The following is a 15,475-nucleotide window of genomic DNA, read 5'->3' as shown; positions in this document are numbered from 1 at the left end:
CTGCACCGCCCCGACCGAGTGCAGCACAAATGTGGTGCAGACACTTCTAACATTCATGTGCAAGGAGTTTAGACTAGAAAAAACGTGCAAAGTCCGACAGAAAACTGGTGCAAGCACCTTAGTAAACGTGCCCCAGTGCGTATAGTCAGGGGCAGATTTGACTTTTTAGGGGCCATAAACCATAAGTTGCAATTTAATACAGGAAAAAACATTTCCCTAATCGGATTTCATTAAAAACATTGCTCTTTTTGTCTCCTGTAGAGGCTTCTTCTCAGACTCACTGCAGATTTTTCCAATCCATCAGTGAAGCAGCCTAATCACTCATTAGGAGACATTTATTTTAGTTTCTTTTTTACTTTGGTTTATAATTGAGACTTTGGTCTTTTTTTCACCTTATGTATGTATGATCATGTGTTTTTTTCTTGTGATACATGTTTAGTTTTTACTGTCCTGGCAGGCGCAACTTTTGGCTTCTGTTTTAGACTTTTTGTTGCAAATAAACAGTAAACAGAGAAAGATACAAACAATGTAACAAAATAAACATGTCATGTGACAAAGAATAAAACACCAGAGAAGTTATACTCTTAGAGGGTTTTTGTTGCAAATGTATTTTATTGTAAATTTGAAGCCCCCTAGTCACATCCCAGGGAGATGATGACATATGAGGCTGCAGTCACACGTGGTGATAACGCATGCGTTTGTCAAACGCCATGTTGAACGCAATGCAATTAGGCAAATCTGCTCTGCTCAGCTGTTAACACCCATGTGTGACCACACCCTTGGAAGCAACCAATAAATTTCAATACAATGTCAATGCAAAAATGTAGAAATGAAAAAAATATGCAAAATTGACATGTTAAAACAGCAGATTGGCGCCTAAAAAGCCACAAAAATAAGCAAAAAGTGATACATAAGTGAAAAGTCGCACAGAACATCTGGGAAAAAAATGATACAAAAGGCACAAAGTGCAGAACAAGGCGTACTGGAGAAACAACGGCAAAAGTCACACTGAAAAGTTGCAAAAACGACAAAAATGAAATAAAAGGACTAGAAGAAATAAAGGTTGGATTTTCCTTTGCACAGAGAGATCCTTCAGAGATGCAGACTAGTCGATCAGAGTGTACAGTCAGGGGCGGATTTGACTTTTTAGGGGTTCTAAGATATAATTGTAGTTCTTTCCTCTTGCTCGCCTTGGTCTAGGTTCATTCCCTCCATCTAACACTTAAAATTCGGCAACAGTGGGGGAGGAGTAGTGCAGGGCTGAATCGCAAAGCGGCAGACCAAAGGGCAGTAAAAGCGGATGCCACACTTCATCCTGTTCCCATAATCCTGGCAAACCTAAGAGTATGCCCATGTGTAAAGTACCTCTTATCTACGGCTAAAAACCTAATTTAAATCAAATTCTTTTTAAAAAAATTCATAAATCATCTTAAATGAGTGTTTCTAACCATAGATAAGAGTCTGTATGGTTAGAAACACTCATTTAAGATGATTTATGATCTTTTTCTACGATGATACTATCTTTTTCTACAATAGGTCTACGAAACTGTGGGAGGAGCCATCTCTCATGTTCTATGTCGCCCTCTGCTGAGTGAGACGACAACTGTCTTTAGTTTCTGATTGCTGCATACCGCTGTATAACACGTACATGTTTCTTGTGTTCTCATAGGATGGATGATTTTCAACTGTGTCAAGAAATTACTCGACTCAAGAAAGATCTCCAGATTTTGGTCTCCAAGCCCGGTAATCCTAAAGATTACATAATAACAATACAGTACGGGTAGCTATAACGTGATGGTGGCACCACAATTACCAGCACCATTCAGTTGGGATAATATGTTGTTAATTTTGAATTTGGGAAAGCTGTGTAATGATTAATATGGATGCCGTAGCTTAAAATTGACCAGAAAAGCTTAGAAAATTCGAAAAGTGATGCAGCAGGAAATATAATGCACAAATAACATTTTTCTTTCCCTTTAGACAAGGACAAAACCAGAGAAGATCGTCAGAAGGAAGAGGAGCTTTTACAACGTATCCATAAACTAGTGGAGACCCGAGACTTCCTCGTAGATGATGTTGAGTTTGAGAGGTTACGGTAAGAAATATATCCAAACCAATAATAAAAAAAGTACTCAAAGACAATTTTTTTGATGCCCAGGTTATACCGGCTGTACATATATCATTATATACAGGAGATCCCCAGGTTATACCGGCTGTACATATATCATTATATACAGGAGATCCCCAGGTTGTACCGGCTGTACATATATCATTATATACAGGAGATCCCCAGGTTATACCGGCTGTACATATATCATTATATACAGGAGACCCCCAGGTTATACCGGCTGTACATATATCATTATATACAGGAGATCCCCAGGTTATACCAGCTGTACATATATCACTATATACAGGAGATCCCCAGGTTATACCAGCTGTACATATATATCATTATATACAGGAGATCCCCAGGTTATACTGGCTGTACATATATCATTATATACAGGAGATCCCCAGGTTATACCGGCTGTACATATATCATTATATACAGGAGATCCCCAGGTTATACCAGCTGTACATATATCATTATATACAGGAGATCACCAGGTTATACCGGCTGTACATATATCATTATATACAGGAGATCCCCAGGTTATACCGACTGTACATATATCATTATATACAGGAGATCCCCAGGTTATACCAGCTGTACATACATCATTATATACAGGAGATCCCCAGGTTATACCGGCTGTACATATATCATTATATACAGGAGATCCCCAGGTTATAGCGGCTGTACATATATCATTATATACAGGAGATCCCCAAGTAATACCAGCTGTACATATATCATTATATACAGGAGATCCCCAAGTAATACCAGCTGTACATATATCATTATATACAGGAGATCCCCAGGTTATACCAGCTGTACATATATAATTATATACAGGAGATCCCCAGGTAATACCAGCTGTACATATATCATTATATACAGGAGATCCCCAGGTTATACCAGCTGTACATATATCATTATATACAGGAGATCCCAGGTTATACCGGCTGTACATATATCATTATATACAGGAGATCCCCAGGTTATACCAGCTGTTCATATATCATTATATACAGGAGATCCCCAGGTTATAGCGGCTGTACATATATCATTATATACAGGAGATCCCCAGGTTATACCGGCTGTACATGTATCATTATATACAGGAGATCCCCAGGTTATACCGTCTGTACATATATCATTATATACAGGAGATCCCCAGGTTATACCGGCTGTACATATATCATTATATACAGGAGATCCCCAGGCTATACCGGCTGTACATATATCATTATATACAGGAGATCCCCAGGCTATACTGGCTGTACATATATCATTATATACAGGAGATCCCCAGGTTATACCAGCTGTACATATATCATTATATACAGGAGATCCCCAGGTTATACCAGCTGTACATATATCATTATATACAGGAGATCCCCAGGTAGTACCGGCTGTACATATATCATTATATACAGGAGATCCCCAGGTTATACCGGCTGTACATATATCATTATATACAGGAGATCCCCACGTTATACCAGCTGTACATATATCATTATATACAGGAGATCCCCAGATTATACCGGCTGTACATATATATCATTATATACAGGAGATCCCCAGGTTATACCGGCTGTACATATATCATTATATACAGGAGATCCCCAGGTTATACCGGCTGTACATATATCATTATATACAGGAGATCCCAAGGTTATACCGGCTGTACATAAATAATTATATACAGGAGATCCCCAGGTTATACCGGCTGTAGATATATCATTATATACAGGAGATCCCCAGGTTATACCGGCTGTACATATATCATTATACACAGGAGATCCCCAGGTTATACCGGCTGTACATATATCATTATATACAGGAGATCCCCAGGTTATACCGGCTGTACATATATCATTATATACAGGAGATCCCCAGGTTATACCGGCTGTATATATATCATTATATACAGGAGATCCCAGTTTATACCGGCTGTACATATATCATTATATACAGGAGATCCCCAGGTTATACCAGCTGTACATATATCACTATATACAGGAGATCCCCAGGTTATACCAGCTGTACATATATATCATTATATACAGGAGATCCCCAGGTTATACTGGCTGTACATATATCATTATACACAGGAGATCCCCAGGTTATACCGGCTGTACATATATCATTATATACAGGAGATCCCCAGGTTATACCGGCTGTACATATATCATTATATACAGGAGATCCCCAGGTTATACCGGCTGTATATATATCATTATATACAGGAGATCCCAGTTTATACCGGCTGTACATATATCATTATATACAGGAGATCCCCAGGTTATACCAGCTGTACATATATCACTATATACAGGAGATCCCCAGGTTATACCAGCTGTACATATATATCATTATATACAGGAGATCCCCAGGTTATACTGGCTGTACATATATCATTATATACAGGAGATCCCCAGGTTATACCGGCTGTACAAATATCATTATATACAGGAGATCCCCAGGTTATACCAGCTGTACATATATCATTATATACAGGAGATCACCAGGTTATACCGGCTGTACATATATCATTATATACAGGAGATCCCCAGGTTATACCGACTGTACATATATCATTATATACAGGAGATCCCCAGGTTATACCAGCTGTACATACATCATTATATACAGGAGATCCCCAGGTTATACCGGCTGTACATATATCATTATATACAGGAGATCCCCAGGTTATAGCGGCTGTACATATATCATTATATACAGGAGATCCCCAGGTTATAGCGGCTGTACATATATCATTATATACAGGAGATCCCCAGGTTATAGCGGCTGTACATATATCATTATATACAGGAGATCCCCAAGTTATACCAGCTGTACATATATCATTATATACAGGAGATCCCCAGGTTATACCGGCTGTACATATATCATTATATACAGGAGATCCCCAGGTTATACCAGCTGTACATATATAATTATATACAGGAGATCCCCAGGTAATACCAGCTGTACATATATCATTATATACAGGAGATCCCCAGGTTATACCAGCTGTACATATATCATTATATACAGGAGATCCCAGGTTATACCGGCTCTACATATATCATTATATACAGGAGATCCCCAGGTTATACCAGCTGTTCATATATCATTATATACAGGAGATCCCCAGGTTATAGCGGCTGTACATATATCATTATATACAGGAGATCCCCAGGTTATACCGGCTGTACATATATCATTATATACAGGAGATCCCCAGGTTATACCGGCTGTACATATATCATTATATACAGGAGATCCCCAGGTTATACCAGCTGTACATATATCATTATATACAGGAGATCCCCAGGTAGTACCGGCTGTACATATATCATTATATACAGGAGATCCCCAGGTTATACCGGCTGTACATATATCATTATATACAGGAGATCCCCACGTTATACCAGCTGTACATATATCATTATATACAGGAGATCCCCAGATTATACCGGCTGTACATATATATCATTATATACAGGAGATCCCCAGGTTATACCGGCTGTACATATATCATTATATACAGGAGATCCCCAGGTTATACCGGCTGTACATATATCATTATATACAGGAGATCCCAAGGTTATACCGGCTGTACATATATAATTATATACAGGAGATCCCCAGGTTATACCGGCTGTAGATATATCATTATATACAGGAGATCCCCAGGTTATACCGGCTGTACATATATCATTATACACAGGAGATCCCCAGGTTATACCGGCTGTACATATATCATTATATACAGGAGATCCCCAGGTTATACCGGCTGTACATATATCATTATATACAGGAGATCCCCAGGTTATACCAGCTGTACATATATCATTATATACAGGAGATCCCCAGGTTATACCAGCTGTACATATATCATTATATACAGGAGATCCCCAGGTTATACCGGCTGTACATATATCACTATATACAGGAGATCCCCAGGTTATACCAGCTGTACATATATAATTATATACAGGAGATCCCCAGGTTATACCGGCTGTAGATATATCATTATATACAGGAGATCCCCAGGTTATACCGGCTGTACATATATCATTATACACAGGAGATCCCCAGGTTATACCGGCTGTACATATATCATTATATACAGGAGATCCCCAGGTTATACCGGCTGTACATATATCATTATATACAGGAGATCCCCAGGTTATACCAGCTGTACATATATCATTATATACAGGAGATCCCCAGGTTATACCGGCTGTACATATATCATTATACACTCACCGGCCACTTTATTAGGTACACCTGTCCAACTGCTCGTTAACACTTAATTTCTAATCAGCCAATCACATGGCGGCAACTCAGTACATTTAGACATGTAGACATGGTCAAGACAATCTCCTGCAGTTCTCCCGAGCATCAGTATGGGGAAGAAAGGTGATTTGTGGCCTTTGAACGTGGCATGGTTGTTGGTGCCAGAAGGGCTGGTCTGAGTATTTCAGAAACTGCTGATCTACTGGGATTTTCACGCACAACCATCTCTAGGGTTTACAGAGAATGGTCCGAAAAAGAAAAAACATCCAGTGAGCGGCAGTTCTGTGGGCGGAAATGCCTTGTTGATGCCAGAGGTCAGAGGAGAATGGGCAGACTGGTTCGAGCTGATAGAAAGGCAACAGTGACTCAAATCGCCACCCGTTACAACCAAGGTAGGCAGAAGAGCATCTCTGAACGCACAGTACATCGAACTTTGAGGCAGATGGGCTACAGCAGCAGAAGACCACACCGGGTGCCACTCCTTTCAGCTAAGAACAGGAAACTGAGGCTACAATTTGCACAAGCTCATCGAAATTGGACAGTAGAAGATTGGAAAAACGTTGCCTGGTCTGATGAGTCTCGATTTCTGCTGCGACATTCGGATGGTAGGGTCAGAATTTGGCGTCAACAACATGAAAGCATGGATCCATCCTGCCTTGTATCAGCGGCTCAGGCTGGTGGTGGTGGTGTCATGGATCCATCCTGCCTTGTATCAGCGGGTCAGGCTGGTGGTGGTGGTGTCATGGATCCATCCTGCCTTGTATCAGCGGCTCAGGCTGGTGGTGGTGGTGTCATGGTGTCTTTGGGTCCCTTGGTACAACGCCACAGCCTACCTGAGTATTGTTGCTGAACATGTCCATCCCTTTATGAGCACAATGTACCCTGTAACATCTGATGGCTACTTTCAGCAGGATAATGCGCCATGTCATAAAGCTGGAATCATCTCAGACTGGTTTCTTGAACATGACAATGAGGTCACTGGACACAAATGGCTCCACAGTCACCAGATCTCAATCCAATAGAGCATGTTTGGGATGTGGTGGAACGGGAGATTCGCATCATGGATGTGCAGCCGACAAATCTGCGGCAACTGTGTGATGCCATCATGTCAATATGGAGCAAAATCTCTGAGGAGCTTCCAGCACCTTGTTGTATCTATGCCACGAAGAATTGAGGCAGTTCTGAAGGCAAAAGGGGGTCCAACCCGTTACTAGCATGGTGGACCTAATAAAGTGGCCGGTGAGTGTATACGGGAGATCCCCAGGTTATACCGGCTGTACATATATCACTATATACAGGAGACCCCCAGGTTATACCGGCTGTACATATATCAATATATACAGGAGATCCCCAGGTTATACCAGCTGTACATATATCATTATATACAGGAGATCCCCAGGTTATACCGGCTGTACATATATCATTATATACAGGAGATCCCCAGGTTATACCAGCTGTACATATATCATTATATACAGGAGATCCCCAGGTTATAGCGGCTGTACATATATCATTATATACAGGAGACCCCCAGGTTATAGCGGCTGTACATATATCACTATATACAGGAGATCCCCAGGTTATACCGGCTGTACATATATCATTATATACAGGAGATCCCCAGGTTATACCAGCTGTACATATATCATTATATACAGGAGATCCCCAGGTTATACCAGCTGTACATATACCATTATATACAGGAGATCCCCAGGTTATACCGGCTGTACATATATCATTATATACAGGAGAGCCCCAGGTTATACCGGCTGTACATATATCATTATATACAGGAGATCTCCAGGTTATACCGGCTGTACATATATCATTATACACAGGAGATCCCCAGGTTATACCGGCTGTACATATATCATTATATACAGGAGATCCCCAGGTTATAGCGGCTGTACATATATCATTATATACAGGAGATCTCCAGGTTATACCGGCTGTACATATATCATTATATACAGGAGAGCCCCAGGTTATACCGGCTGTACATATATCATTATATACATGAGATCCCCAGGTTATACCGGCTGTACATATATCATTATATACAGGAGATCCCCAGGTTATAGCGGCTGTACATATATCATTATATACAGGAGATCCCCAGGTTATACCGGCTGTACATATATCATTATATACAGGAGATCCCCAGGTTATACCGGCTGTACATATATCATTATATACAGGAGATCCCCAGGTTATACCAGCTGTACATATATCATTATATACAGGAGATCCCCAGGTTATACCCGCTGTACATATATCATTATATACAGGAGATTCCCAGGTTATACCGGCTGTACATATATCATTATATACAGGAGATCCCCAGGTTATACCGGCTGTACATATATCATTATATACAGGAGATCCCCAGGTTATATCAGTTGTACATATATCATTATATACAGGAGATCCCCAGGTTATACCAGCTGTACATATACCATTATATACAGGAGATCCCCAGGTTATACCGGCTGTACATATATCATTATATACAGGAGAGCCCCAGGTTATACCGGCTGTACATATATCATTATATACAGGAGATCTCCAGGTTATACCGGCTGTACATATATCATTATACACAGGAGATCCCCAGGTTATACCGGCTGTACATATATCATTATATACAGGAGATCTCCAGGTTATACCGGCTGTACATATATCATTATATACAGGAGATCCCCAGGTTATAGCGGCTGTACATATATCATTATATACAGGAGATCTCCAGGTTATACCGGCTGTACATATATCATTATATACAGGAGAGCCCCAGGTTATACCGGCTGTACATATATCATTATATACATGAGATCCCCAGGTTATACCGGCTGTACATATATCATTATATACAGGAGATCCCCAGGTTATAGCGGCTGTACATATATCATTATATACAGGAGATCCCCAGGTTATACCGGCTGTACATATATCATTATATACAGGAGATCCCCAGGTTATACCGGCTGTACATATATCATTATATACAGGAGATCCCCAGGTTATACCAGCTGTACATATATCATTATATACAGGAGATCCCCAGGTTATACCCGCTGTACATATATCATTATATACAGGAGATTCCCAGGTTATACCGGCTGTACATATATCATTATATACAGGAGATCCCCAGGTTATACCGGCTGTACATATATCATTATATACAGGAGATCCCCAGGTTATATCAGTTGTACATATATCATTATATACAGGAGATCCCCAGGTTATATCAGCTGTACATATATCATTATATACAGGAGATCCCCAGGTTATACCGGCTGTACATATATCATTATATACAGGAGATCCCCAGGTTATACCCGCTGTATATATATCATTATATACAGGAGATCCCCAGGTTATACCGGCTGTACATATATCATTATATACAGGAGATTCCCAGGTTATACCGGCTGTACATATATCATTATATACAGGAGATCCCCAGGTTATACCGGCTGTACATATATCATTATATACAGGAGATCCCCAGGTTATATCAGTTGTACATATATCATTATATACAGGAGATCCCCAGGTTATATCAGTTGTACATATATCATTATATACAGGAGATCCCCAGGTTATACCAGCTGTACATATATCATTATATACAGGGGATCCCCAGGTTATACCGGCTGTACATATATCATTATATACTGGAGATCCCCAGGTTATACCGGCTGTACATATATCATTATATATACAGGAGATCCCCAGGTTATACCGGCTGTACATATATCATTATATACTGGAGATCCCCAGGTTATACCGGCTGTACATATATCAATATATACAGGAGATCCCCAAGTTATACCGGCTGTACATATATCATTATATACAGGAGATCCCCAGGTTATACCAGCTGTACATATATCATTATATACAGGAGATCCCCAGGTTATAGCGGCTGTACATATATCATTATATACAGGAGATCCCCAGGTTATACCAGCTGTACATATATAATTATATACAGGAGATCCCCAGGTTATACCAGCTGTACATATATCATTATATACAGGAGATCCCAGGTTATACCGGCTGTACATATATCATTATATACAGGAGATCCCCAGGTTATACCGGCTGTACATATATCATTATATACAGGAGATCCCAGGTTATACCGGCTGTACATATATCATTATATACAGGGGATCCCCAGGTTATACCGGCTGTACATATATCATTATATACTGGAGATCCCCAGGTTATACCGGCTGTACATATATCATTATATATACAGGAGATCCCCAGGTTATACCGGCTGTACATATATCATTATATACTGGAGATCCCCAGGTTATACCGACTGTACATATATCATTATATACAGGAGATCCCCAGGTTATACCGGCTGTACATATATCATTATATACAGGAGATCCCCAGGTTATACCGGCTGTACATATATCATTATATACAGGAGATCTCCAGGTTATACCGGCTGTACATATATCATTATATACAGGAGATCCCCAGGTTATACCAGCTGTGCATATATCATTATATACAGGAGATCCCCAGGTTATACCAGCTGTACATATATTTATATATATAGGAGATCCCCAGGTTATACCGACTGTACATATATCATTATATACAGGAGATCCCCAGGTTATACCGTCTGTACATATATCATTATATACAGGAGATCCCCAGGTTATACCAGCTGTATATATATCATTATATACAGGAGATCTCCAGGTTATACCGGCTGTACATATATCATTATATACAGGAGATCCCCAGGTTATAGCGGCTGTACATATATCATTATATACAGGAGATCCCCAGGTTATAGCGGCTGTACATATATCATTATATACAGGAGATCCCCAGGTTATAGCGGCTGTACATATATCATTATAAACAGGAGATCCCCAGGTTATAGCGGCTGTACATATATCATTATATACAAGAGATCCCCAGGTTATACCGGCTGTACATATATCATTATATACAGGAGATCCCCAGGTTATACCGGCTATACATATATAATAATCTGTACCTATATTTTTACAGGGAACGTGAGGAGGACAAAGAAATGGCTGATTTTCTACAGAGTAAACTCTCTAAAAGTTACCTGAAGAAAGCAGGTAAGTGTCTGTCACCGAGGAGCAGGATTTCCTAATGGAGGGAAAGGTCACATGATTTGCGGCCATCTTGTCTCTGGCTGATGAGGGAAACATTACAGATACAGACTGTGAGAGATCATTTCAGTCTTTCTTGTTTGTACATTTACAATCCTTCTTCAGTCCGCAGGAAGGAAAAGACGTCCAGGGTCACGTCCCGCGCCCAGCAAACCTCCAATCCCTACGTCGCCAAAACAGGATTAACGCTCCTGAAAGAGTGCTGCGGCTTCACCTGCTCCATCATGTAACCCTCCACTGCACATCCAAGCAGGAGCGTTCAAAATGGCCGCCCGGCAGAGCCTTATTCTGATTGGCTGGGATATATTGAGGTTCCGTCGCGACTGGGCGCCATGATTTTGCCTTTTTGTATATATGTATGATATAAAAGACTCTACTATAAATCGGTGACACCTCGCAGGACCTTATGGCCAGAAAAGACCCTCATCAGAAAGTAATATGATTCCATCAAATTTCAGATTCTGAGGTAAAAAACTTGCCAACTTTACAGTAGCTAAAACCAGGCCCCCCATTGTGCCTCTGAATGGGGCAGGACCACCAATATTGGGGTGTAGTTTGACAAACCCCACCCCTTTCATACCATCTAGGCCCCTCCCTTTCATACCATCAACCATACAGGAGAACACATGACACAGTCTTGTTTGTGAGGAGTCAGGGAGGCGGAGCTTTCCCAGGACCATTACTGTGAATATTCCTTGACCCGTTTACACTGCTCTCCACGTTGTATCGCTGTGCAGGACGGTTCTGTGTATTTCTATGGACAGTGTGTGCTGTAATTTATTATGTAGAATGGCGTTATAACGTGTATGTACAGATATAATGTATGGAATATTTGTGTACGTAAAATATATGTTTCTATTACATGTGTGTATCTTTAAGTCGTGTTCTGACCCTTCTGGGACTACACCCCCCATACACAGTGAGCTGCCATGTCCTGTGTGTCCTGACACCTTTCTATCATAGCCAGCAGTGGTCAGGGGTCAGCATGGGTGCTCTCACCCCTCTGTAACTACACCCCCCATACACAGCGAGCTGCCATGTCCTGTGTGTCCTGACACCTTTCTATCATAGCCAGCAGTGGTCAGGGGTCAGCATGGGTGCTCTGACCTCTCTGTGACTACTCCCCCCATACACAGCGAGCTGCCATGTCCTGTGTGTCCTGACACCTTTCTATCATAGCCAGCAGTGGTCAGGGGTCAGCATGGGCGCTCTGACCCCTCTGTGACTACATCCCCCATACACAGGGAGCTGCCATGTCCTGTGTGTCCTGACACCTTTCTATCATAGCCAGCAGTGGTCAGGGGTCAGCATGGGCGCTCTGACCCCTCTGTAACTACACCCCCCATACACAGCGAGCTGCCATGTCCTGTGTGCCCTGACACCTTTCTATCATAGCCAGCAGTGGTCAGGGGTCAGCATGGGTGCTCTGACCCCTCTGTGACTACACCCCCCATACACAGCGAGCTGCCATGTCCTGTGTGTCCTGACACCTTTCTATCATAGCCAGCAGTGGTCAGGGGTCAGCATGGGTGCTCTGACCTCTCTGTGACTACACCCCCCAGACACAGCGAGCTGCCATGTGCTGTGTGTCCTGACACCTTTCTATCATAGCCAGCAGTGGTCAGGGGTCAGCATGGGTGCTCTGACCTCTCTGTGACTACACCCCCCATACACAGCGAGCTGCCATGTCCTGTGTGTCCTGACACCTTTCTATCATAGCCAGCAGTGGTCAGGGGTCAGCATGGGCGCTCTGACCCCTCTGTAACTACACCCCCCATACACAGCGAGCTGCCATGTCCTGTGTGCCCTGACACCTTTCTATCATAGCCAGCAGTGGTCAGGGGTCAACATGGGTGCTCTGACCCCTCTGTGACTACACCCCCCATACACAGCGAGCTGCCATGTCCTGTGTGTCCTGACACATTTCTATCATAGCCAGCAGTGGTCAGGGGTCAGCATGGGTGCTCTGACCTCTCTGTGACTACATCCCCCATACACAGCGAGCTGCCATGTTCTGTGTGTCCTGACACCTTTCTATCATAGCCAGCAGTGGTCAGGGGTCAGCATGGGTGCTCTGACCCCTCTGTGACTACATCACCCATACACAGCGAGCTGCCATGTCCTGTGTGTCCTGACACCTTTCTATCATAGCCAGCAGTGGTCAGGGGTCCGCATGAGCGCTCTGACCTCTCTGTGACTACACCCCCCCATACACAGCGAGCTGCCATGTCCTGTGTGTCCTGACACCTTTCTATCATAGCCAGCAGTGGTCAGGGGTCCGCATGAGCGCTCTGACCTCTCTGTGACTACACCCCCCCATACACAGCGAGCTGCCATGTCCTGTGTGTCCTGACACCTTTCTATCATAGCCAGCAGTGGTCAGGGGTCAGCATGGGCGCTCTGACCTCTCTGTGACTACACCCCCCATACACAGCGAGCCGCCATGTCCTGTGTGTCCTGACACCTTTCTATCATAGCCAGCAGTGGTCAGGGGTCAGCATGGGCGCTCTGACCCCTCTGTGACTACACCATACACAGCGAGCTGCTATGTCCTGTGTTTCCTGACACCTTTCTATCATAGCCATTAGTGGTCAGGGGTCAGCATGGGCGCTCTGACCCCTCTGTGACTACACCCCCCATACAGCGAGCTGCCATGTCCTGTGTGTCCTGACACCTTTCTATCATAGCCAGCAGTGGTCAGCGTGGGCACTCTGACCCCTCTGTGACTACACCCCCATACACAGCGAGCTGCCATGTCCTGTGTGTCCTGACACCTTTCTATCATAGCCAGCAGTGGTCAGGGATCAGCATAGGTTGTCTGGTTTTCATGATGCTGTTTGTTCACTAATGTTCTCAAACAAACCTCGGAGACCTTCACAGAACATCTGTAGTTATACTAAGAATAAATTACATCCACATCTTCCCAATATTCTAATGAGTCAACTTCTAAAGTCCATTGCACTGAATGATATTATTCTTCACTAATACTTGATACTTTGGGGCTCATTTACTAAGGGCTCCGCGGCCGCACTTCCTTGGGGTTTCCTGAATTTTTCAGTTTAGCGCCAAATTCTGCCGGGATTGGATTTTGGCGCAATCGCGCTAGCTTTCATGCAACAGAAATAGGGGGGGGGGGGGGGGGGGCTTGGCCTTCGGACACCTGTAATGTGAATGCTTCAGTGCAAACGGACACTTAATAGACGATGATGCAGAAAATAAAAATATATTTATATATTTTACTTTTATTACTTTCAATTTCTGCAGAAGAAAGGATTTTGTCACCTCCGGGAGCCCTCCTTATCTTTGTGTTGCCAGGTTTTTGGCATTCATCACCCCCCCCCCCCTTTGCCAGTCTAATCTATAAGCTTGTGGCCCGCTGCTTCTCTGCCGCCCTGTTGTGCCCTGGCCGCAGTAATTTACAATGAGACTGAATTCTCCTGGGGGTGCAGGGGTCTGATCGCCCGCTGACAAGGAATTAGATGTCTGGACGTGTATCAGAGATTGGGTGACTCATCGGCACGGGCTGCGCTGAATGTCAATGTGAATACAAGATCTGGGGAAGCTGCGCCACAATTGCCTCTTATATGTTATATACATTTCTTTATGAATCAGGTGGATGAGGATGGACAGTGCAGTAGTGCATGAATTTGGGGCATGAAAGAATTAAAAAAAACTTGATTACGATTGATGCTTAATGTACAATGACATCTGTAGATCCTCTAGATGTAGTCGGATGAGATTACAAGCATTTATGTGTCTCTTGTATATGGACATTGCTACAGTTTGCACTGATAGGATCAGGAAGATCTCCAGAGATTTTGTATATCACAGTCTTTACACATTGTTCACACCTGGGTGTGTGCCGAGCCTCAGGCTCTTGTTT

General features: G+C 42.6%; 1 protein-coding gene across 1 annotated transcript in view; it reads left to right on the top strand.

The window, feature by feature from the left end:
- The window catches only part of LOC140065115 (bMERB domain-containing protein 1-like), a 31,231-nt gene extending 18,778 nt beyond the window's left edge, over positions 1-12,453 (top strand). The window contains exons 4-7 of the mRNA XM_072112627.1: positions 1,670-1,743; positions 1,981-2,095; positions 11,465-11,538; positions 11,698-12,453. Coding sequence (XP_071968728.1) covers positions 1,670-1,743; positions 1,981-2,095; positions 11,465-11,538; positions 11,698-11,822 — 388 coding nt within the window. The 3' untranslated portion in view covers positions 11,823-12,453. The remainder of the gene's footprint in view (positions 1-1,669; positions 1,744-1,980; positions 2,096-11,464; positions 11,539-11,697) is intronic.
- Positions 12,454-15,475: the final 3,022 nt, after the last annotated feature.

The sequence above is a fragment of the Engystomops pustulosus genome, chromosome 6 (genome assembly GCF_040894005.1).
Source record: "Engystomops pustulosus chromosome 6, aEngPut4.maternal, whole genome shotgun sequence".
Classification (NCBI taxonomy): domain Eukaryota; kingdom Metazoa; phylum Chordata; class Amphibia; order Anura; family Leptodactylidae; genus Engystomops; species Engystomops pustulosus.
This window is presented reverse-complemented; position numbering and strand designations above follow the sequence as displayed.